At 30.3% G+C, this 26,642-nt stretch overlaps 1 protein-coding gene across 5 annotated transcripts in view; it reads right to left on the bottom strand.

The window, feature by feature from the left end:
- Positions 1–26,642, bottom strand: part of LOC112679480 (solute carrier family 12 member 6) — a 309,155-nt gene that overhangs the window by 44,828 nt on the left and 237,685 nt on the right. Inside the window, exon 1 of one of the 5 annotated variants that reach the window (XM_025549298.1) lies at positions 4,199–4,858. The exons of the other annotated variants lie outside the window; for them this stretch is intronic. Within the exon in view, the coding sequence (XP_025405083.1) occupies positions 4,199–4,430 (232 nt within the window). The 5' untranslated portion in view covers positions 4,431–4,858. Of the gene's footprint in view, positions 1–4,198; positions 4,859–26,642 lie in introns of those variants that run through there. 5 annotated transcript variants of the gene reach the window in all.

The following is a 26,642-nucleotide window of genomic DNA, read 5'->3' as shown; positions in this document are numbered from 1 at the left end:
TATATATATATATATATATATATATATATATATATACCCAGTGAAAACTATTGCCCCCTCTCTCCAGGCAAAGAACTGAAGCCAGCCTTGTTATGCATATCATAAAATCAAATTATATGTAAATATAATTATTAATCAATGTATTTAAGGATAACTGTCACTATAGATATTAGGAATTTAAGCCGCTCACCGTGATAGATCAATTGGTGCTTATGGTAACTTTACAAGAGTAAAAAAAAACATCGGATAAATTAATCTAAAAAGTACCATTTATGTGTTGATTATTTGAATACTATTTTATTTATGTAGTCATTTTTTAAATGTATCTGGTAGTTTTTTTTTGTTATTTAATTCTCTGGTTGTTCTTGGATCATTCAATATGGATATTTCTCACTAGACAGACACATGGCTTTACTTTTTCATTTAACAATACAATATTAAACTTAATTTAAACAATACATTTTATTATTTCATTAAAAATAAAATCTTATAATTTGAATAACAAATTGTTGTTATCAATTATTTCTTAACATTTCTGTTTTTCAGAGTTAATAATAACTACGCCATCTAGTACACCTTCGTTTATAGTATATTGTTTATAAGTTCTTAATTAATTTTTTATCATTTATTTATAATTAATTTTTTAATATAAATTTACTAAACTATTTTATAGGAATTTAACATATTTTTGCATATTTTTACTAATAAACAAAAATTTCGTATAAACACTTTTTATATCTAACAGAGTGCAGATTATGAAATAGCAATTAAGTTAAAATGAAATCAAGTTACTATAAATAGCTAGAACTCATATTCGTTCGAATAATTTGATAATTAGTTATCTGTACATAAAAATGAATGGATGACTATTTTAAATGACTTACTGTAAATATTTGTTGAAGAATAATCAAACAAAAAAAAAAAGAAAATAGTTTTATATCATTGAATTCAATATAGGTATAGGTTTTGAATTTAAATTTTATGAAAAATAAAAATCAAGTTATAACAATAATTGAAAAAATTGACAAAAATTGACAACAAAGTCGCCAAAATGTAATTAAACTAATGAACATGTAGATAGTAAATATTTTAATTATTAAGTTAGAATCAATAAATTAAATTACTATTTTTATTATTAATACTTGAAAAACCAAAGAAAACATGACCAAACTCGTAATACTTATAAAATTGTAAATCTGTTTCCAGAAAATTCAACTATGAATATTGATGACTTCAATCACATAATTGATGGACGTATATTAAACATTTTTTTCGAGCGCTGTACGTTGACATTATTTGTTTCGACATCAATGACGAATGTTAAATGGTTTCTGTTTAATTGAAAATGCATTAATTGATCGAGCGAAGAAAAAGCATATGACCGAACAATGGTGTGACAATTGTCTATTGTACAGTTGTATTTTGAGTAAATATTTTGTACCATGAAATTGTATAGAAAAAAATAAAAAATAAAACTGTAATTTCCACATTTTTTCATTAAAAATATAATTGACATTTTTGAGTATATCACAATTAAATGAATTGAAATGAACTGTATTTTCTATGCCAATTAAATATTTTGATATTTTCATTACTGAATAAAATTTAAATAAATAACTAAATTAAAATTTTTACCTTTTTTTTTTTTTTTTTTTAAATACAATTATATTTTATCTAGGTTTCGTTTTATGAATAATTACAAAACTAATGTTTATCTTATTTCATTATATGCAATTAATATTACTATTAAAGAATAAATATGTATTTATATAATTAAAAAATAAATATTCATTTTAAAACATTGTAGTATTGATATAATTAATAGTTGCAATAGAAAAATGTATATTATAATTGTATTATTAGTAATTATGGTTAAAGATAATTTATATAAGGTTTAATCAAGAGTAGCAGTACCGAATTCATTTTGTATGCATACCTTGTATTAATTAATAAGTTGATAATAAAAATATAATTAGAAAAGATAAGAAAACAATTTGAATTTGTGATTTTACAGTTAATGGTCTAAAAATAGTCCGAAGAGGAATCAATAATGTGAGACACTTGCAGAAGCGCTATATTTCATTTAGTGTAACGAAAGGAACAGCAAAAATATTTTAATATTTATATTATTTAATTTTATAAAAATTGACTATGGCATTCACTATAAAAACTATTCAAGTGGTTTTCAGTATTGTTATTTTTAAAAACGAAATTGTTTTCATTGGTCACAAAATTTGAGTGAGTTGGTAACCATTATATTTGCAGCTAAAATTGGGGGATGAGGTAATACTACATAAATTAAGTAATGGAATAATATGCGTTTGCTGTATACATATATTTAAACCGAATAAATATTGTGTTTTCTAAATATTTATTATCAACAGTAAACTGTATGCAAATTATTTTTTACACCAAAAATCATACAAGTTTATAACCTACATCGATCGACTAATAATATAATTGATTGAAAGAAGATGATAAAAAAAATATTGTCGCACCAATAAACTAAAATTTATTTTTGTAAGGGTATTTGATGAGTATTAAATTATTATTATTTACACTTTCTTCAAACGTTTCAAATGTTTCGAAAAAAATTCAACATTACACAAATATGGTAGTAAGTATTTTGCAATTGTTATTGTGGTCATCCACACATATGTCATCATATCCGTTGAATGGGTTTAAGTCGTATACGCGTACTACATATATTGGCTCTATATATAATTTAATGGCGTGTCATTATCGCACTCGTACACAGCATCAATTTCGATATAATCTAATTTACATTACACGTGTATTTATTGTATACCTACATACATACATAGGTATATGTACAGCACACGATCGCGTCTCAGAGAGTTAAATTTGGGGGTCAAAAGTCTAAGTAAGGGAATAAATCGTCGACGGGGTAGCAGTATGGAATGTTTTTTTATGAAATAAGTACCACTAACTACATCGACAACACAACGAAGACGAAGTTCGGAGCGAATCAATCAATATTATAGGCGCGCATCGTGTATCGCACACTATATTATTATTGTTATTATTACCAACGTTATGATTATAAAAATGTAAGAATTACCTTTATAACATATTAATTATGACGTAATACTCTGTATCACGATAGAATACCTATATTATAATGAATGATTTCGGAATCACGAAAGTACAACCTGAAAGTTATGGTGTACGTAGCCATGGTTTGTATTTTTAAGCACTTGTGTAATTGAAAAAAGACAGATCGAGCGAAATGGAGAGAACGAGAGAAAGAAAAAGGAAACAAGGAGCATACGTAAAATAAAAAATAAAATTATCAGGTATTATGCTTTTTACAACAAGAAGTAACTGTACATAAAAACGATTGAGCTTAGATTTTGGCGTACGATTTGAACGTTGAACGTAGACGGAGTAGCATAATAACGAAAACTATGTGTAATGATATACATAAGCTCGAGAATTGTAAAAGTAAGCAAAAATACGGAAATAGGGATTTCCTTAGCCATTTCTTCCCCCACCCTATTGATAGACGAGATACACGTACGTATAAATGTTGTCTATATATATATATATATATATATATATATATATACAATATTAGCGTCGGACACGCGACCACACAGACAATATTATCAACAAAAGTATTTTCAATATTGGTGTCGCTTTGCATCGACACTCGTAGTTATAAACATACACACAAATCATAATAATATTATTGCGATTTTATATTCCGCCGGAACTCTTGGTGCACACAGTGTCTAAATAGTTGTAACAATAATAAGCTCGCGAAAAAAAAACAAAACGCTTCTTTCATCTATATTATTATTGTTATCATTACATATACACTTACACGCTTAAAGTATTAAGACCGTTGGCCGGTCGACTATGATATTATTATCGTTATTATTATTTAGTAATTATATGCTCTTCGGATCCACGACTGCCAAACACAACAGAAACGCGTGCGCATGCAGCGCGACCAAGGAAGTTTATCGCTACACGGTTCTTGGCAAACTTTGAAAACTCCGTATTTTACGTCGAAAAGGTTACATAAAATTAACGGACGAAGTAAGATTTTGCACCGCTATAGGGCAAATTACTATTCCGTTGCTACGCCACTGCACGTCTACGTCCTAACCACCCCTTCACGTACGCTTATAACACGGATACGGTCGCGAGTGTCCGTGCTTCAACCCCATACCTCTTTTTCGCGGCGTGTCCGGCGACGACCCCGTGGCCGCAGCCATTGCGGCCGGCGAACCGCCGTTCTGGTGCTGTCTGGCCGGCGAGGACCAGGGCGCGTCGTCGAGCTGCTGCTGCGGCTGTTGCTGTTGGTGCACCGGCGTGGCCGTCAACGGCACGACGATGCATCCCGGATCTTCTGGTGCGGTCGCGGCCGCGTTAGCTGCAGCAGCGGCCGGTGAATCGGACATGTCGTCGTCACGCGGGCACCGCTACTACACCACGACTACTAATGCGGGGCGCGAAACGCGGCGGCCCGGGTCGCCGGTAAATGTTTGCGCGACGAGATTGAACGTAGTCGAAATAGGAAAAAAAAAAAAATATATTAATAAATCGAAATCGAGGGGAAAAAAAAAAAATACGAAATCGGTTTGACGACGTGCCCCGTATTATGATTTATTTTACCGATATTATTATTACTATTATCAATATGCGATACGATGTTATCACTCTATCTCCCCGGACGAATGTCGCGGTCCCCGTGTTCCGGCACGGTGTCTCGTCGACGACAGCAGCAGCAGCACCGGCGGCGGCGGCGACGACGACGACGACGACGACAGCGGCTGCGACGACAGCGGCTGCGATGGTACGCGGGCGTCTGTGTGTCGCGCACCGCACGGCCAGACTGCGTATTCGTTTATTATCAACACTACGCGCGGCGGCGGCGGCGGCGGACGCTGGGGGAGCGCGCAGCACGCGCCCTCCCCCGACCCACACGCGTCGCCCGGTCCCTTCGTCTTCATCGCCCGGCGGTGGTCCGCTCTCTCTCGAATCCGTCGCCACCGCCACCGTTCACCGTTCTCCCGCCGTTCATCCCGGCCGGTCCGCCCGCTCGCCCAAGCGTGTTCCACCGTTCCGCCGCGTGCGCTCTCTCGTTCGCTCTCCAAGCGCGGCCCAGGCGCGTAGCGAGGCTGTGGAGTACGCGCGCGGCGCTTCATCCCCGTCATAAAGGTTTCGGGGCCGCTGTTCGATAATTCCGAGCACCTCTCCAACCCCACCCCGCTCCGCCCGGCACGCACCCACCGGCCCGCCCCGCCGAAATCCCGCCCCCGACCCGTGCTGAGGAGGGCGACCTCTTGCACCGGCGGTGGTACTAGGACGCACCACGCCCGCACAGCTTCCGCACCCCGACCACGCACGCAGCCGCTGCACGTACAATGTACGTATGTGTATTAAACGTATTACACGTATGTTTATATATGTATCCCGTACACACGCGCACAGTCGTACACGTACATGTATACCGTACACGGAATATACGCGCGCGCGCGCACACACTCGTACCGGTGCAACGGTTTTTAAACGCTGCCGTCCGCTCGCGTGTGCGCGCGCGTTGGTCGCTACGGGACGGGGGTGCCGTCGACTGACCCTGATATGTTGTTTTTCTCCGGTGCCGCGGAAGACGGAAGATATGATTTCACCACCCCTCTCCTCCCGTCGTAGTATTCTCTCGCTGTTGTGTGCGCGCGCGCGCGGGACGCCGTCGTAGGTGTACACCCGGTTGCCGGTTTCTCGGCACGTCGGTACCGATAACGTTTTTTTTCTCTTCCCTCCGCCGTTGAACTCGCAGGTACGCTGCACGGAACAAGTGCACACACGTGGTCACGTTTCACCGGCAATATCTGGTCCCGTCATCGCGGTCCGTAATGTCACCATCTGGGACGCCCGCGTCCCATCTGAACGGTACACGACGTCCGTCCGCGCACCACCGTCGTTGTATTGTTGCTCACGGAAAAACGTTTCCCCCCGTCGTCCGTCCGGATTATCGTGACAGCCGATACGGACGTGAGGGACGCCAGAACGGCCACGCGCAGTAACCGTCCGGTTCGCTGCTCCCCGTCCCTTCCCTGATACCGCGGCCGGTCTTGGATTTCCGTACGCATCAAACGGTTAGCGAAAAGAGATCCGACGTCCAGTGTTCGATATCCAACTCATCGTAACTCTCCTCGTTCCTAGGGGCACGTGATAAAATATGCTTTCTTTTTACATTTTATCGTTTCGTTATTCGGTGACCGTCGTTCGAAATATGATTAAACATCGTGCTCGTGGAAAACAACCGTTCTCGAGAGCGATTTGGTGAAACAATGCAACAGCAGCTACACGTTTACGGACAATGGTCGGAACAATGCTAGGGCTTGGGTCTTAACGCCCTTTATCGTTGGCGTTGTGAATATTCAGACGAACGACATAGATGCGTTTCACGTGCTGATATTATTTTTTCGTTCTTTCGACGTAAAAGAAATAACAATCCTGGTCGTATTGATGGTAAAAGTACAATTACAACTACAATGATCCGCCGAGATATTTAGATATGCACGGGAAACTGGTCTAAATTTTAAATATTTTGAATATTTGTATGTTCTCAAGGTACAAATAAATAAATAATCAAAGTTGATAATCTCGAAGCGGCTTTGCTTGTTTTTGCAATTTTCCTGAAAGCTACTGGTACGTATCAAGAAATACTATCTAAAGTACCCACATGGGTAGAATTTTCAATGAACGTCGTCTTTGTGAATTTTTTAGAACATTTCTTTTATTTCACAAAAAAAAAAAAAACATCATAATCTAATCAATATAGCTTCATCGTTTCCCGTTCAATGCGTCTCAATAATTTATGTTACCATCATTACTATACGAATCGGTTTCGTTGTGCAAAACTGCAGTCCGCGTGATCCATCGGGAATACGACCATCATCAGGATTGTTCTCATTCCCATACGCGTTACGGTGCGATGCAATAATGCCTGATTACTTCCATTTTTGTCACCGTTACGTCACGACCTTAGCGACAATCATATGGTTATCTGTCACACTGCGCCACGTTATTGCGATTCCGTAAAAAAATATGAAAATTATTTTAAAAATATATGGTTCAATAACGTGACGCGTTTCCATTCGGATGCACCCGGTTATCACTAATCAATTGTTTAGTCAATAAAAAATAAATCAAATCGTCACTTCGTCGAACGTTTTCTCCACAGACATCTTATACATTTCGCAGGGCGACCGACTACGGTGTTCCGTGTTTAATACACACGTATCACGTGTGTTGTTAAAGGGTTTGAAACGGTTACGGTGATTTAAATTCTAACACATTTAACGTGGTTATAGGTATACCATTAATTAAACACGCGTTATATTTCAATTCGGACTTATAAATCGGACGCGGTATATGGCATGCGAGTTGGGGACTGTTATTGCGTGTGTTCGTGGTATGTGATTATCCTCGACTTGTTTAAATAAAAACACTCGTGCCGTCGAATCAAACATATAAGACTATCGATAGACATGAAAAAATAAAATAAAATACCAAAAGAAATCGTAGTTTTTGGTAATTTTCCATTACTTCAAGATTTTTATGTATTATTACTCTTCTAAGAATTTTATTGTTATCTTTTTATTTTTACGCACCCACGTGTTTTCAATTCTTTTCAAATGCAGCTTTATAAATCTTATTTTAGTAAACAAAATATTCTATACTGGTTTAAGGATTATAAAAGTGTTCTTTAGTAGCACTTCGCTTCGATTTCGTGGACTTGCAAAATTAAGATATTGTTTTAAATTAACACATTTGTGCAGACTAATGGATTACAAGGAGTTTTATTAAATTTTTTTTTCATCCCATTGTATTTCAGTTGATAATCTTATAAACGCGACTTAGTGGAATCACGTTGTTTTCTAGTAAAATATCTATTAATAATTTTACGATAAATGCATGAACCTTTATTATAATATGAATTTATTGACAAAAAAATTAATCCATAAAAATTGTTGTACAAGTTTTTTTCAAAGTATAATTATTGATATATTAGTGGCATGATCATAGGACCCTTCTACTATGCAGATAAACGTTCAGTTATCTTGAATAAAATTATTTTCCCCTTAAAAAGTCTGCACCATTTTCAGTGCTCGATATCTTGAATTTTTCCACACATCAAACTCGTTTGTTTCTGTTTTAATTCATCTTCGAGAGTACTATACTTCAATTTTTTGCTCGCAATATTTCACAATAATTACGCGTAAATCATGGCTCATGACTCATAATTTTTACAAACCTATTTTCAGTTAATTAAAAAGACAAAGTCTCTTGATGCATATATATAGTATTTTAGTAGTGGTTGCAAGCTAGCAATCCGATTTTATGTAGCATACACATATATTTTTTTTACGCTCAACTTTATCTATTATAATTTATTTTAGCGAATAAACGTTTTAGATATTTCACATGATAACATACAACAGTAGCAACTTTATTATTTTGTTTTCGGTTACATATACGAGTAAATGCATATAAATCAGCAAGATAATATTCGAGGTACAGAATATGATATTTAAAATTTGAAAACGAATTATGAAAATATCTTGGAAAATTTAATGATTTTGTAACAAATATTTTTAATAAATCATAGACTTACGATATTTTTGAAATGTTTTCAATAAAATGGGAGTAACTTTGAATTTAGATATTATTACTAAATTTTAATCATTTTCAGTGGAATTTTAAATTGATTAAAAATTGAATAGTAAAATGCAGGTTAAGGAAGTACACCAAACATTTTCACATCAAATGATTTTTACTATTTATTTTAAAATAACGACACTATTCGTTCAATACTTAAAATGTTCAATGGATTTTTTTTTCCATAGTGAACATTTTAATAACCTAAGGATATTGATCCAGTGTATTTAGATTACTATAACTTATTTATATGTTACTGTATAGTTTCAGATTACTTTTAAAATGAATTACAAAATCATTTTTTTTAGCACAAGTTTAATGATGAACGAATAAAAAATCAAACATTCTAATGAATGATTTTAGAATTCTAAGTAAATAAATATAATTCTATACTTGTTATCAATTGAAATCTTACATATTTCATACCACGATGAAAAATTGTACACTATATTTTTTATATTATATACGATATTATAAAATAATAAAAAGACTATCTCGTATAATGATGAAAATTATTTTGTTTTTTAATTATTACTGTGCTTATTGTCACACTTATTTCACTTCGTCGCATTCACTACGTCATTCAGTATTTTTTCTTATAACTATATGATGCCTATACTTTTCCTTAACATTATTGGACCATAAACTCCTAGCTATTATCTCAAGCAGGAATTCTCTGTTCTATTTTGTTCTATTCGGTTTCCAAATTGTAATCTCATGTATATCAGCAAGATCTCAGTTTTTTAGATACTGACTTGACTTATTATCTGACTTTTAAAAACACCCACTTAATCAGGCTTTTTGAACCCTTCATTCAGATCTTTATTATTCCTTATTTTTTTTCACACTCATTATTCTTTTCAGACATTGGATTTTACGTACAGTTTTCTTTTAAAAATCGCCAGTAAATCCTCATTCAATTTGGTTGACGCTCATCACCCATACGCTTAATACCATCTCACAATAATATATACACGAGCATTATAATAATTATTTATATATTGAGTTTGATTTTAGTTGTTCGTGGTAATAATTTATATTTGAGGTTAAAAAATAAAATCATTTTTATATTACGTTTAATTTTTTAGCAGATAATTTCCTTGAAACGGAAATTAAGTTCTTTGAACAATATTCTATATTTTCAAATACATTATTATTATTACTACTTTGCAACATTTTTCGTTATAAAAAAATTTATATTTTAAAAAACGTATATTTTGACTAGGTATTTTCTTCTAATAAAATACAATTTATATTTAAAAAAATTAATACATTACATTTTATTGAAAATATACGCAAGGAAAATATTAGGTATTAACCCAAGTGTTAAAATATTAATGGACATCAGTAATTTTCATTTTCACTATACACGTATTGAACCACCTCAATGACTAACATTTACTATCAATTTGAATTAAGTTTTTATTTTGAAGATAATCAATTCTAGTATAATATGAAGAACGATTTCTGTTTATAATATTTTTAAAATGTGAAAATGTATCACTATCATTTGTTATTTATTTATTTAAGCAAATAATACAACTAACAACAAACTGAAACCAGTGTTATTCTTAAATTAAATTCCTGGGTTGTATGATAAGTATAGTTTTTAAAATTTTCGGGTTGTATGTAATAACAATTAGAAGTCTTTCATGATATGTTTCTTTGTAATAATTACGCTTATCTCAAGCGTTTATGTAAAAATTTTGGTAAAATACAAGTACAAAATGTTTTCAAATGTAATTTTCCTGCAATCAACAAAACTTATTTTCGTTTAATTTTAATAGTTTTCTTCAACCTTTGTAGTTGGTAACTGCTTTTTTTAAATGTTATTCTACCGCTTTAATTGGCAAATCACATTTTTAAAACTGTTCAAAGGCTAACTGCCTTTAGGTCGAATGAGTTCGCAACATAATTTTCATCCTCTTTTCTAGTTAATGAGTTAAGCTAAAGCAAAATCATTATCGTTGTTTCTATCAACTGAGCCATTGAGTGATCTACCGACAATCGTCTAAAAATGTATAGGATTTACGGTGAAACATTTCTTTCAATAAGAGAAAATAATAGCTAAGTGATTTACTAGGTCTATTTCTGTTGAAAATGTTGTACTACTTCGATTTCTATTAAAATGGGAAATTAAAAGAAGGAAGAAAATATCAAATTTGTGTTTTAGAAATGCGTAATTCTTAAAATTTTTTATGCATTCATAGTTTAATATTTTAACTAGTGATGGGTCGAACCCTGATTTTTCAACCGAACCGAACCGAACCGAACCGAACCTATTATGATTTTAAATCGAACTCGAACTCGAACTCAATACTTTTTATAGTGTACATTGTACCTACCTACAAATTAAACCAACCATAATTATTAATTACTATTGGATTTTAAGTTTTCGTATTACCTATTCTACATTTTAACTTTTAAGTCTTAGTAATTGTATTATTTACAATACATTTAAATTTTAGATAATTTCTTATTATTATTTTTCAAAATCAGTATTCTGCTCTCTCGTGTTGTCTTGTAGCTTATAAAATATTCATTGAGTATTGAGTATTAAGTGTAATATGATAATAATATCAGTAAATTTTAATAATATTTTAAAAAGAAATAATAATAATAACTATAATTCACAAATATAGAATGATTAGTAGAATTTATAATGTAAGACGTAAGTTGTTAACATGTTTTTATTAACAGCACAGTCGCGGCATCGGAATATTACCATGGATTCACCCAAAATAGATTTTAACCATTATAATAAATATGATAAAAACGAAAATAGCTAATTTATGAATGTAGATACACTGCCTCTAATGGCGTTAAACAACTTATTAATGTTTTGGTCGGCGGAGGGTGTATGTGTAACATGCGACTGTAAAAATAACATTATTATTATAATAATAGCATTTATTATTATAAATAATGCATAACGTGTACTTTACAAATTATCACTTTTTATCGCCAATAGTATAATTATTTCTAAATAATCATTATCAATTTTTATTTTTAAAAAATAACTTTTGAAAAATTGTATTAATATTTTGTTTTCGAATTATCGTGGCCAGTAAGTCAGGTTCGACAAATATTTTCAAGTTCAATTTTCAAACAGTAAATGATGCTTGATAGTTCGGTTCGATTTTTTTTTTTCATGCTGAGTTCGAATTTCGATTCGAACTGAACATCAAGAGTTCGATTCGGTTCGATTCGAGATTCGAAGAGTTCGACCCATCACTAATTTTAACTATTTGTGTTTTAACAATAACACAACGTTCATAATATTACAGTTATAAATATTTAGAAAAAAAAATGACTAGATTCGATGTGAATGGAAATAGTGTACTTGAAAATCGAGAAATTGTGGTTCTCTATTAGTTCATTCGAATTATTGACCAATAAATTAATTTTTAATTGAAAAGAAATGGGTTTAAAATTACTTCAAACTTATGGGTGGACTTGAATGGAGGGCTAAACGCATACTCATAAACTCGTTAAGTTAGTAATACTTAAATACCATTGAATTATCACGAAGAGCGTTATTAACAGAAATAGTTTTTATTCATGTCCGTGCAATTATAATGTTCAAAGTATTTATTTAGTTTTTATATGATAGAAGTTTAGTTGTAAACGCAGGGAATTCATGAATAGAGCTTTATCGTAAAATAAGATGATTATTAAGAAATAACAATCAAAATACTCCTTTAGTTCTAGAAACCTTTTTAGTCGAAATATTTTACACTTTTGTTCTTGAAAGCGCACTAAATTATTATAATAACTCTGATTATAACCAACTCACAGATTTTGATAATTAATAATTATTTTACAAAATACTGATAGGTATTAATGTCTATAAAATTTCAATATAATTTTTTATATTTCATAGCTATTTATTTTTTAGTATAAAAAAATATATATTTGTGATAATTTAAAACTGATAAAATGTTTTAAAGGTAATATGAATTATAATTTAAAAAATTAGGACTGAACTAAATTTAAAATAAACTGTTTGTTTCATAACGAAACGTATATTTAAATATTTATTATTTTTATATTTACGTATTTTTTATAGTATACGGACAATATTAATATATAGATTAGTTAACTTTACTCTGATATTATGCATCAAACATTTGAAATATTAAGTGAATATTCCTAACGTTTTTCAAAAATGTGTTTTTTAAAAATGTATTTAAAAGTTCAAAATACTGTAGAGAATATGAAATATTAATTGATCTAAAATATTATCTACTCTATTTCTTGTTTTTTATATTAAATTAGTAAAATATTTTAGGTAATCAAAGTCAAAATTTGATAAATTACATTCAAGTACAGATTGCAACCAAAAGTATAACAACAAAAAGTTCTTTATTGTTATTAATAAAATATAAACGTTTAAGAGTTTCTTGGAAAAAGTTCTAATTTGATTGTTAGAGATGATCTATCATATAAAATAATAATAATATTATGATTAATAATTATATTAGGTACCAAAAACTTTATTTAATTTGTATGTATTTTGACGGAATATTTTGAAAAACCTGCATTTAATTTTAGTATGCCATTGCACCGACATAGATTATAGGATAATATAAACTTTGCTTGATGAAATAAGCAAATTCAAATATTTACTCAAATATCACAAATTACATACAATGCATTTTATAAGTGATTCTTTGTACTATTTATACTTAACATCGCGATTTGTCTTCGATTCAAAGGATTTGTTTCGAAATCCGTATGGATACCGAAATCATATGTATCATGCACTTGTACTAGCGCCGCGGCATAGGCATAAATCGCTCCTATAAAATGTATCATTGGGTCGGTGGGTACTTTCATACTGTGTTCGGTGATGATATTCAATATTGTAACTTGTTTGGTTACATTATGGGAGTTTCTTAAATTAAGCAATGAATGACATACAGAATCACTAATATACTTGTATGTACAAATATGGGCATATTTTGTGAATTCTACATTTTTTGTTTCGGTGGATTATACAAAATTATCATCAGGTGTGGGAGTGCGTCATATAAATTTCTATTCCTTACCAAAAATTAGTTAAACACACCACTGTCTGCACACCCATCGTAATTATAACGAATATTATATTATTGAGCTACTTACGTTTTGTTAATAGAAATGGTCAGATTTTACATTATAGTCGAGTTTCACTAAATACAAATACAAATATCAATACACTTCACTTCAAGAAATACACATGTTACGTAGCGACAATACCGTTATATCTCGTAGCTTTTTTCCCACATTAAAGTCAAACCTCCAGCTCATACATATAGGCGACTTCAAAACGGAGACATAAGTATATACACTTATATGTAGTTGTACAATTTTCTATCGTGAATATGACCATTCTAAGATTTTAAATACGACAATAATCAAAGTGTCTATGCATGATAATAATATTACATTACTAATATACAACACAATAACCTGTCTTAAGTTCAGAAAAAAAAAAATAAAATAAGACCAACACGATTATTTGGCAGTTTTAGAAATATTTAGACAATTATAACATTTTGAATATATACATAGATTCACAGATAATATTTTTGTCCATGGTAAAGCATTTAAATGAGTATTCAATTTTTAAAAAATAGTTTTATTTCTATTTTCGGGAAGTTATAACTTGGTATTAATATTACTTTACGTGTATGTTTATTAATATAATTTACTACAATTACTCAGAATATTATTTGATGTGATTTATTATTTAGTTTAAAAGAAAAACTTCTTTGTGCATCAAATAGTAATACTAGTCATGTTTATAAAAAAAAAAAAAAAAAAAAAAAAAAGTGATATAAATCAAAATAATAGCCGTACCACAGTAATATTTGAATACTTAATTACATTTTTCCGGTTATGTTGATCTAGATAGATGTATAAATACGATAAAATTACGATTAGGTGTTAGTAATACGGATAGGTCTCGTAAATTATCAAGAGAAATATTAAAAAGTTGATTGGAAATTTATCCAGACGAATCGATTTAGACGCTGCGCAACACTGCACATGACACAATAATATATGCTTATTTAAATATAATATTAGAGAGTAGAGAGGTTGATATTCAAATAATATATAAGTAATACACTTGCCGGCAATTGATGACTATAATTTTTGCAGGTACTCTTGGAAAATACGTATGTTAGGTACGGCATATATCACACGTTACCGAAGTGACTTGGCGATACCACGGAGTCGGTTTCATCCGACTTACGTACGAGTGATTTGAGCTGTGAAAACGAGCTGTGAAGATCAGTTAAATTCCATTATTACTACTATATCAAATACGGTATCTAATCTTGTGTTAACAGTCAAAAAACTTTTCTAACATCGACACCACGTTCTGTATCATAATCTAATCGTAGATAATAAACAAAAATTTTTTTGTGTACAGTTATAATCAATAATCGAAATTCTGTATTAACAGTTTATTTTCATAGTACTTTATGGTTCGCAGTTGGTTCTGTTGTTAGAGTTTTCGTATCGATTAAAATATTTTATAAGTTTTTGGAACAGTTAACTTTTCGACGTCAGTATGTCAAAACGAAATATACTGATGTGGTAAATATACCCTACCCTTGAACAATTATATCAAATACGCGGCGGTGAGGATTGTTTTGCGTAGCATGCCGAAAACGTACAGGTTGATCAACCGTTATCGCGCAACCACGCAAACTGGAACTTTGCCCGTAGCGTGTTCATTTATTATCACTACACAAAACAATTTTTTATTTTTTTTTTTTTTTTTTGGGAATCTTCGTTTTTCGATTGTTTGTAAAAAAATATTATTACGTTGTCACACGTCCACCGCGGTGCAGAAAACGTGTGTTGTATTATTTAATTTTACTTCAATTTTTTTTCCGTTCCACGCCGCGGAAACTTCACCACCGCCAAATGGACTTCGAGTTGGACTTTTTCTGGATTCGTAAATGCATTTACTCGTTTGTAATACGTTTGTACCCTATTACACTACCGCTACTGTGTTGCGAACGCTTGTGCAGGTCGACCGAAGGCTTGTTGTTGTGCACATTGATGGGGCGAGAACAGTGTACGGTATATTTGTATGCACACAGTATATAAATGCACTTTTGGAGCGACGGCGACGAACAAAAAAGAATTCGCACACAATAAGTTTGTTTCAAACAATGAAATAAATTAATGAACATGGATCCGTACACATGTATGTATACGTACATAAATGTGCGGAAGTACAAAAGGAAATATTTTACACTGCTTTATGAGTCAACTGTTTTAATATATGATATATTAACCGGTATCACCGGTGGCGAGCTGGGTAGGGCCGAAGCCCAACCCGATAATGTCTGGTCTTACCACCGAGCATCAGTAAAACCTTAACCATGATAATATAAACGTTTTTAATTAGTAAAAAATACATTTTAATAGTTCACCGTAGAAACACTAAATTGTGTAATTAAGAACAACAGAGAAAGTAAGTATTGTAATATTATATAATAACACTACTCTCAACCTAAATGCATATTTCATATCATATTATTTGTATATATAATTAATAAATGTAATCCCATTTTTGTAAGGCTCAACTATAAAATTGTTGGTTTTTAATTAGTCGTGCTTAATAAAATATCGTACCATTGTTCAGGAGAGTTTTTATTTAATTTTTAAATTTTTTTTTTTGTTATGTATGAGACAAGAAACTAAACATGAATGATTAGTACTCTTGTATTATATTTTTATTATAATCTTGAATTCGAATCGCATATACAATAAAGAAGATATTTTGTGCATCATACTTAGATCGAATGTGAATAATAGGGCTATAGAACAAGTGATATCGTATAATGTATATCAATTAAACTTTTTCTCATCACGTATCTGTTAATTTTCTATGAAAGACGATGAGATTTTATTTAATTAGATGCTTGGGATGAAAATAAAATCGTTATTTCTAATGTTATGGTATATCATAAAGTTTTAGCATAATGGTATAGCATAAAGTGTCTCGGGGGAGAGGACAAATTCCTATATGCCTTTCTTGGAGAATATGCGTTACTCTACATACACGAGTTTATCAACTTCGAACCACATTAATATAGCTTAATTAATTTTTTGTGAACACGTTAATAACATTAAAACAGGTTATAAACTATTGATTATGATTTACGTTTAATACATTGATACTGAGACGATTTATTATTGATTTACTCACCGAGTTCAAAATCTAAAATAATAAAGGTAATAAATAATATTCGTGAGCACTATATTACTAAATTTCTATACTCAATAATAATATGGTTTTTGATTTAATTGCATAATAATTTTACAAAAGCTCATAATTTAATTTTATTATTAGTATCACGTAAAAATCCCATTATACGAGTAAAGCTTTATATGGCACTTATTATTATATTTTGTATTCAAATTAATCGTATTATTGTTATCATACAGTTAGAGCTCAATGATCTGAATGTGTGTTTTCACGTGTTTAATGAATAGGTACAAGAATACTGTCGTATGCATATTATTTGTATAATATTGCACACAAATTGTATTGGCTAGTATTACCAATTGAACATGGTTTCGATGCAAATCATTTATTCAAGTAACGGTTTATGTATTGACAGTAGCATTTTACTGTTGTTAGAATGGCATTAGCATAAAACGGTAATAACACTAGTAATACTGCAAACAAGTCAATCGAGACAAGTTTTTGTGAGAAATACAGATAAGTATACTTATCGGTTATCCTTCGAATAAAGTTTTCAAATTATTCAACATGTACACACAATTTGAGATGCTGTATTCGCGACAAGTTCGATAAATGATTTTTTTTTCTAGTGGTTTATGGTAAATTTAAATTTTTTTATATAAACTTCAAAACAATACCGTTATTAACTGAACTGCGACAAGCGCGTATTCCTATGATATATATTACGTGATGTACGATTAGGTAACGAGTTAAATGTTTAGAAAATTTTCTGTAGATGAAACGGGAAGATCGATGATTTACAAACCAACAAGTTTTACCAAATAGATAATTTGTATTTCACGGAACAACCGTGCAGTTTATATTATATATTTCTACTGAAACTTATGAATTACCAGTACGTCAACATTATGTAGTAAGGTGTAAGTTAGAGGCAGATTTATGGGGGAGGAGAGGCAACGTGATAATCTGCCCTCCTGCAATTTTTTCATCACAGATTTATTTAATATTTTCAATATAGGTATATCGTCATACAGATATACATTATATATTTTTATAAATATTTTTATCGAATTAGTATTCGATATAATATGTATACCTTTGTATAAGTAGCATGTTTCACGATAATAAATAAAATTATAAAATAATAGTACTAATATTCCTATTCACCCGCCCCATTAAACAAACTTCATAACCGCCCCTGGTCAAAGTGAATAGTGGCGGCGTATTTATGATTTCCAAACGGGTAGAATATAATGCAGGATCAAAACGTTTTAATGATGTTTTCTTGTTTTCGGTGGGAGTTTTTAATTCAAAGGGATTATTTTTTTTTTTACATTAAACCGAGAAAAAATATTTAAAAAAACCACGGGGCAGACCTATCTGTTTTATCTGCCCAGAAGGCGTGTTTAAATAAAGACATGCACTGCAGGCACTTGCAATTTACAACGGTACATTTTTGAAGAGAACCGTAAAAAATTGTGGCAACTTTTATAGTTTCAAAAATTAGATGGGAAAGACGGTCCTAAGTACTTAATTTTTCATAATTGGATTTCTAAATACCAATATTACTACGAATATGAGTTTTACTACCGGATTGATGTGAACTATTTTTTTCATAACATTCTACAGGAAAGTTTTAACTGATGGATGTTAGTTTTATTCCACTTGTATCTTAGGTGAACATTTTATTGTTTTATTTTTTAGGTAATTTCTTAATAATATTAAATTCATTTATTTGTATTATAAGTGATCAATAATGTCATGAATGTTTTTTTTTTTTAATTTAATAAAATAAATAGTGGAAATCAATTTTTATATTAATATCATCGTCTCGTTCTTTGTTCTCGTTTCATTCATTGGATAAAGTCACGTATTTAAATTTTAAATTTGAGCGTGATGGCAGCATTTTATTTGGTTGGTATTACAAAAAAAAAAAAAATAAAAATAAAAAAATAACGTTATTGAACCAAGGAATTGAAAAAAATTATCTTCCTAAAGTATGTTCGGCTTTGTTCGATTTCCAAAATATAAATATTAGATGTAAAAAATGTTTAGCATTTTCACTCTCCCGCGGTGTATTTATAAAACAGACGTTATTGTAGAACTCTTGTTTCACATAGATTATTATTTAATATACAGACATTTTTTTAATGCTTTAATAATGTAAATAATCTTATCAACTTTCGTAGACCTACACAACCGAAGTTTTTTTTTATTAAACCAAACATTATTTTTTGGATTATTAATGGACATCCATATCTGGAAATATGGATTGGAAATGTAAATTTTGCAATTTTTTAAAAATTAATTCAAAATGTAATGAATATATTTATAATCAAAACATTATTATAAATATTATTATTATTATTAATATTTTAAGGAGAACCAAGTATCACTTTCAATTTTTATAGTGAATTAAATTTTAATATTTAAATTAAATATTAAGTAAATTAATAGTCAAATTATTGTTAAACAGGTTACAAAATATCACGAAAAAAAAACTATCGTTGTTTATGTCACTTGCTCAGCAATTCTTTATATTATTGTTTAATTATAGATAGTTAAATATATTGATATTAATAATGTTATGAACAATCAGAATATAAATAAAACATTCGATTTTCATATGGAATGCAGCTAAATTGTTTAAAGAATTCACCGAGTCATATCGATAATTATGTGCAATCTATTCTTACATATAATTTTAAAAACTGAATATATGTTGGTTTAGAATGTTAAACAAAATTCGGTCAATTAATATTTGAAATGTACTACTAAATATAAATATCCGATACGATATTAAAGAATAAAACAAAGCGTATTTCAAGTAGTCGTGCCCGAAGTAAATATCTTAAGTCCGTTGTCATGTGGTCAAAATGTCTATAAATATATATATTAACTATAAATATTATGTTAAAGGCACCAATATAAATTTTAAACGATAGTAAGTATATTACGAACAACATATAATTATGAAATAGGTTCTAAATATGTTGCGTATTTAATGTACCACCATAGGCGTGCGCAGACTTCGTCCACAGGGGGGAGGGCGCTTAAAAAAAGTGAACCAAAGATTCTTGTACTAAAGACTACTAGTATAATTAAATATTTTAAATTTTATAAATTATTTATTTAATGGAATATGCAAATATAAAAATAAATATTTTTTAAACTTACACTATTTATATCTAAGAAATCCTTATTTATATATTATTATACTATTTAAAATTCCATTCATCTGTCCACGGAAATAAGGTTTTTGAATGTATCAATTACATCTTCAATTTTTATATTATATGCAATTTCTGATTAGTCTGATTAATAACTAATAACTTTATTACATTTACTCGTATTCACAGATATCAATTCCATACTATAAGATTAAAACTGGCTTTACTTTATTCATGTAAAATGTAAAAATGTTCGCTATCTTGTATAGTATAGATATACATTTATTAAAGAAAAAGCCAGGGTGCACAGAGGGGGCCGCGGCCCACCCAGCCACCTCCGTTCGCACGCATATATGGTAAGTAAATCTCACTAATTGTTGATTATTTGATACTAAGATGACGAGAAACAGATATAGTATAAAATAATTTTGTTTTTTTAATATTATTGAAAATCATCAGACCTAATATAACATTTTTATCAATTAGTTTTTACATTTTAACCAATGACTTGTTTTTAGGCTACAACTGCATGTGTAGTGTACGACATGATCTTAGCCGGAAGAACTTTAAATGGTTACACTATACAGACAATATATAATACATCTGAACGATTCAAATGTGTGTAAATCTTGTATTAATACTAAGGAAAGTTTTAAAAGATTCTTGCAAAAGTTATGAGCTTACATTATTTTATGAATTGAATGAAATTGATTTGAAAGTCAGCAAACTAAGGTGCGTATGGGATTGTTAAAAAAATAGTTTTTTTTTTTTTTTTACATGTTAACTATAAAATACGATTTTTCGAATTTGTTTCGAAATTAAAATAGGAACGGGTGTTTATTAGGAATGGGAATTTATTTACTTTTGTCTGACGGTATTATTATAACTGCATTTTTTTTTTAAATTTTCCAAGTTGTATAGATACCAATTGTCTTAGGTTTCATACAGAGAAGTTATCCCTAGGGAAATAAGTATGAGTAAGTATCAAGCTGTAATTGTAATTACAAAAAGCTGATAAAAAGAAAAAAAAGTATGAGCAAGCAAAAAGAGTTTCATCTTATAAAATATGTGTCAATATATAGACCAACAATACTATACAACTTTCTCGTTTAGATTTTTATATACAATAAGTCAAATGTAAGATAATATGTATATCTATAAATTATATAGGTGTAAAAATATTGTATATGCAGTTCGTCATGTTTAAAAGTTGATTGTCAAATGTGGTCATAAGAAAATATTTTTATATTATATTTATTTAATAAACGCCCTGTGGGCATAGAGTACAGAGATAATTAGTTAATACATGAATAAAGTAATTTTAGCATACATAATAAAGATGAATAATAAAAAAAAGCAATTAGTATTTAAGATAATAATTAAACTATAACTAAAAATTATAACTATTTTTCATCCAATTTTTTAAATCTGAAAGTGAATTCGGTAAAAAAAAATCAAAATTATTAAGTTTATTACCTAGAGTTAACATTCGGTTTACCGGTGCGAATAGACAATAATTACGTTTGCAAGTAGGAGTGTAGAGTGTAGATGTGGATCTTAACGTGATATTTGGCACATTTATATTAATTAAAGCAAGTATATCTGGACAGCTAATTTTGGAGTTTAGTAAGTTATAGAGCCAACGTATGTCATTAAATTGTCTCCTGAATTCCAAACTATCTATTTCGAATTTGAAAGCTAATGATTGCAAAGTTAGTTCAACGATATTTGTTTTATATACCAGCATACGTAAAAATCGATTTTGGATTCGTTCTAATTTATTAATAAGATACTCTTGATGAGGGTTCCAGATTATCGAACCATATTCTAAAATCGATCGTATTAGAGAGAAGTATAAAACACGTAGGCAAATTGGGTCATGAAACTCCCAGCAATTCCGTTTTAAAAATCCAAATACACGTAAGGCTTTATTATGAATTTCATTTATATGTTTGGTAAATGTAAGACCATTAGAAAAAATTATACTCAAGTCTTTTATATTAGATACAATATTGAGGTTTTCGTTATCTATGTGATAATTAAATAAAAAAATTTGCTTATATCTAGAGAATGTAATTTGACTACATTTATCCGTATTTAAATTTAAACCATTATTTGCACACCATAAACAGAATTGATTTAGGTCTTATTGTAATTTATTACAACCATCTATTGAGGATCTATTACAATGTTTAAATTAATCTAATACAGTGTTTATATCGTTGATGAAAATTATAAATAATAAAGGTGAGAGATGACCACCTTGGGGCACTCCAGAGGATACATTTATGTTTGGAGAAATCAAATTACCAATTTTTACTTGTTGAATTCGGTCAGATAAGTAAGATTTAACCATAAAAGGATTGGATCTCTAACACCAATTATAATAAGTTTATCTATTAATATATTAATGTTAATTGTATCAAACGCCTTTTTTATATCTGTATAGACTGCATCAACTTGAACACCATTACTAACTGTATGCAGTAAGTCAGTATAAAAAGTCATCAAGTTGGTTAGAGTTGATTTTGTCTTACGGAAGCCATGTTGGTTATCTGATAAGATAGTTTTAAAAATATTAGACATATTTGGTTCTATAAGTTTTTCCAATAATTTTGGTAATACGCTTAAACAAGAAATAGGATGGTAGTTATTTACGAGGGATCGGTTTCCGGACTTGAAAATCGGATAAATAAAACTAGTTTTCCAAAGATTTGGAAAAACACCTGTAGATAATGATAAATTGAATAAAAAATGAATTAGACGGGTTAAGGTATATGAACAATTACGGTAAATTATTTCGTTTATTTTATCTGGACCTATTTTTGTTTTAAATGATAAGTTATTTAAGGCGTTGAAAATTTCGGAGACAGAAAATAAAAAAGAGGAGAAATTGATAATATCATTATTAGGAGATAAGTTATGTTGAGTATATGAAGAAGATGCTTGAATAGGAGTGTATTCTGAGCCGAAGTAGTCGAAATAACGAAAATAACGAAAATGATAACAGAACTTTTTAGCTATAAATGAAATTCAATGTGATAGGGATGTGTCATAATATTATTGTGATTGCACCTTGATACTTTAATAATTTATTAAAAATTTACAAATAAAGAAACATTGATGTGGCATAATTTTTTCCGACGTCATTATTTGTAAATCTATAACTTTAAGTCCCAACCAATACAATATTTAAAAGTCGTTTGCACATGGAAGGGATAAACAGAGTTTATATAACTCTATGCCATCGAAAATCTTTTATATATTTAAGATAAAATATAAAAGTCAGATTTTTGCTCATTGTTTAGCAAACTGAAATTATTATTGTTACTTGACGGGAAAGCGTGGTGCATTGATGTATTCTGTACTCAACAAATATATGTTTTGATAGGAATGCATTATTATAATTCAATGTTCTAGTTTTGCGTTTATTTTTTATTTTTTTGCCATTATTTTAGAAAAACATTAAATAAATTTTATTATTCTGTTGAAGTTTGATAAATATGCGTTTAATGAGGCGTTCTTAAAATTTGTCCCCAGTCCCGTATAATCACTAGTAATATATATATATATTTATTTATAATATAGTAACTTGAAATTATTTTCGCCGCGTTATGGTTGTCAGTGTATTTTGCCGACAAACTGACTTTGTTCGTTTGCGGTAAAATAAACGAAATTCGTGGTTTCTTCAATGGGAACCACAGCACTAGGACTTAAAAAGGAGACGTTAAGGGTGTGGTTTCTGAGTGAAAGCTTATGGCTAACGTCACCAAGTAATTTAAAAGCTGTTATTAATTAGACCACGAACAGCGGTGTATTATTCACGTCATCAACTCAGTGCCCAGGCAAAGCCACTAACGTGACGCACTTACTGATCGTTTTTGTACCGATTTGGGAAACAAAGAACGAATTCAAAAATTCTATCCGTTCTCTTCCGCCTTTCAACCTTTTTTTTTTTTACTCCTGAAAATGCACCGTTAAGGCAAGGGTTTCGGTTTCAATTGTCTGAGGGTAACAGGATACGGAAAAATTAAGTGTCGTTCTACAGGCAAAGCATAACCGTATATCAAATTAAGGAAACCCATCAAGCATTTTGTTTGGAGAATTGAAGTTTTCCAGCTGAACCTCAGAGAAGTCAGAAGATTTATATATATAAATATAAAAAAAAAATATTATTATTATTGTTAAACATAATATTCGTTTTTAAATTATTTCAAATCTTTCAATCTAGTATGTGTCCAGTAATACATTTTTATTGTGCGATTAGCGTTTTGCAAGGCGTCCCTATTGGAGAGGAGCTTTATTTTGCACTTACTCTTATTGTGAGTAAAATTAAATTAATTCTATGTAAACCATATTGGTTAATAATTATCCAACGAGGATTTATTTTTTTTTTAACAAGGATAAAGTACGCCAACCAATGGCTGGAATTATATATATATGTTTAATATTCAAATGCTTGAACCATGATTCAATAAACAAAAAAAAAAAAAAATAGGAAGATATAGAACGTTTCTAAGAATAATTAGAATAACTATAGTAGTTTCCTGTAACAATTAATAATATTTTATAAAAAAAAAAATTGTGTAAGTGACATAAGAATATTACAGAAAAAAATATGAAACTTGAGGTAGAAAAAATCTATTTTTAATAATAAGCTGATACAATGATTTATTATAATTGATTATAATAAAAAAATACAAACATAGCATATAAAATTTATAATGAATATTTTGTACATTTTCTGACTGATATATTTTAAGAGTTCAGGTAAAATTATTTGGGTTATATTTGATTAAATTTGATTCATAAATTACGACTATTAGAAAGTTACAATTAAAAATTGAATGAAAAAAATGTATGATCTATATTTGAAGGTAATATAAAATAATATACATAGACAAGCTCAAAGTAGACTTTATTTTTTTAAGGTTTTTTAATTTTAAAATCTATGTAACGGGGATTTATTGGTGTATTACAATAATGTGTACAATGTGTGCGTGTGGTTTTATTATTATTTATGTATGAAGCCACTTTTATTAGTATAGTAAGAGTTTTTCAAAAGTTTGATGTAGCCTTATAAATTGCTAGAAAATCTCAAATATTTGGTACTTTAAAGAAGTCGTTTTTCAAATTTTCCTTCATTTTAAAAAACTCTGAAAAATAACTGAAATTCGTAAAAAAAAAAAATTAAAACATAGTATTTTTATAAGTATCTATCTATTCTAACATCGGAGTGTACAGAACATTTTGAATATTTTTGGCATCGTTGGTGGTTAAAGATCTGCAAGGGCCGGTCCGGCTAAACCAGATCTTCAAAAAATCCGGCCAGTACTGAGACTGAAAAAAAAATAGTGAAGGATAGATCGGACTTTCGTTTTCGTAAAAATTTTTAGGCCAGGCCGGACTGAGCTTTTTTAATAGAACTTTTCGGGCTAAGCCGGACTTAAGGATTTTTACATTTGGCCACGCTTGGACATTTTATGGATTTTTTTTATATGGTAAATAATTGTTATTTAAAATAAAAATGATAAATTCTTATTACAACGTAGGAATAACCACGAATATTATGTAATTCATGAAACGTAGGTACTCAGTAATGAGTATAATTAAGTTATTTGTATGTAATTCATAAATATGTCATTAATAAGTAACAACACTACCAAAATATATGGCATACTATTAGTAGGGTAGAGGTACTTATCTATTAGCGAGATTATTATTTCTATAGTATCATAGTACCAAGTAACAATATAAAATAGAAACGGTTATTTGGAGTATTTAAAGAAAATCCATTGTGTTTGACTATGGAGATTGTTAACACTAATATAGGATACTATACTATAGCTGGTTTCAGTTGCCTAGTTTTAATGTTCCACGTTAGTGTACCGCTGAACATATTTTGCGTATCTACATTTGTTTGTTTAAATCAATATTATAAGGTAAGATTTTTAATGTTACCTACGCATTTAATATATATATATTTTTCACTTTACTAATTTATCAGTATTTACTATGTAAAAAGTAATAACATTTAAGAAAAAACTGTATACATGTATATTTAATCAATACTACTACTTAGTCTAATATTTATGGTTTATAAGAAGTATAGGTGAAAAAATGATGAAAAACTACGGCTATCCGAGAGGAAAATTCTTAGAAAAATTTACGGACCCGTATTCAACAATGCGGAACGGAAATGGGAAATAAGAACCAACACCTAACTATACCAGTTCTACAAAAGAGAAGATGTGGTATAATTTACCAGAGGGACAAGGATAAAATGGGCAGGCCACGTGTGGTGAGCCGATGGAAGTGTACTGAAAGGAGCATTGACTTATGTGATAAGAGAAAAGAGGCCAAGGGGAAGACCACGAAAAAGGTGGGGGGATAGCGTCAGGGAATAATTAGAAGAAATTGGAGGGGACTGGGAACAAGCATACAACAGATAACAATGGAAGGAATTAGTTTTAGCGGCCAAGAGTCTAAATGGCTCGTGAAAAGCCCCAAAAAAAAAAAAAAAGAAATATAGGTTTTAATAAGTATTAAAAATTGTAATT

This window comes from Sipha flava, unplaced genomic scaffold (genome assembly GCF_003268045.1).
Source record: "Sipha flava isolate LNK unplaced genomic scaffold, YSA_version1 163_pilon_pilon, whole genome shotgun sequence".
NCBI lineage: Eukaryota > Metazoa > Arthropoda > Insecta > Hemiptera > Aphididae > Sipha > Sipha flava.
This window is presented reverse-complemented; position numbering and strand designations above follow the sequence as displayed.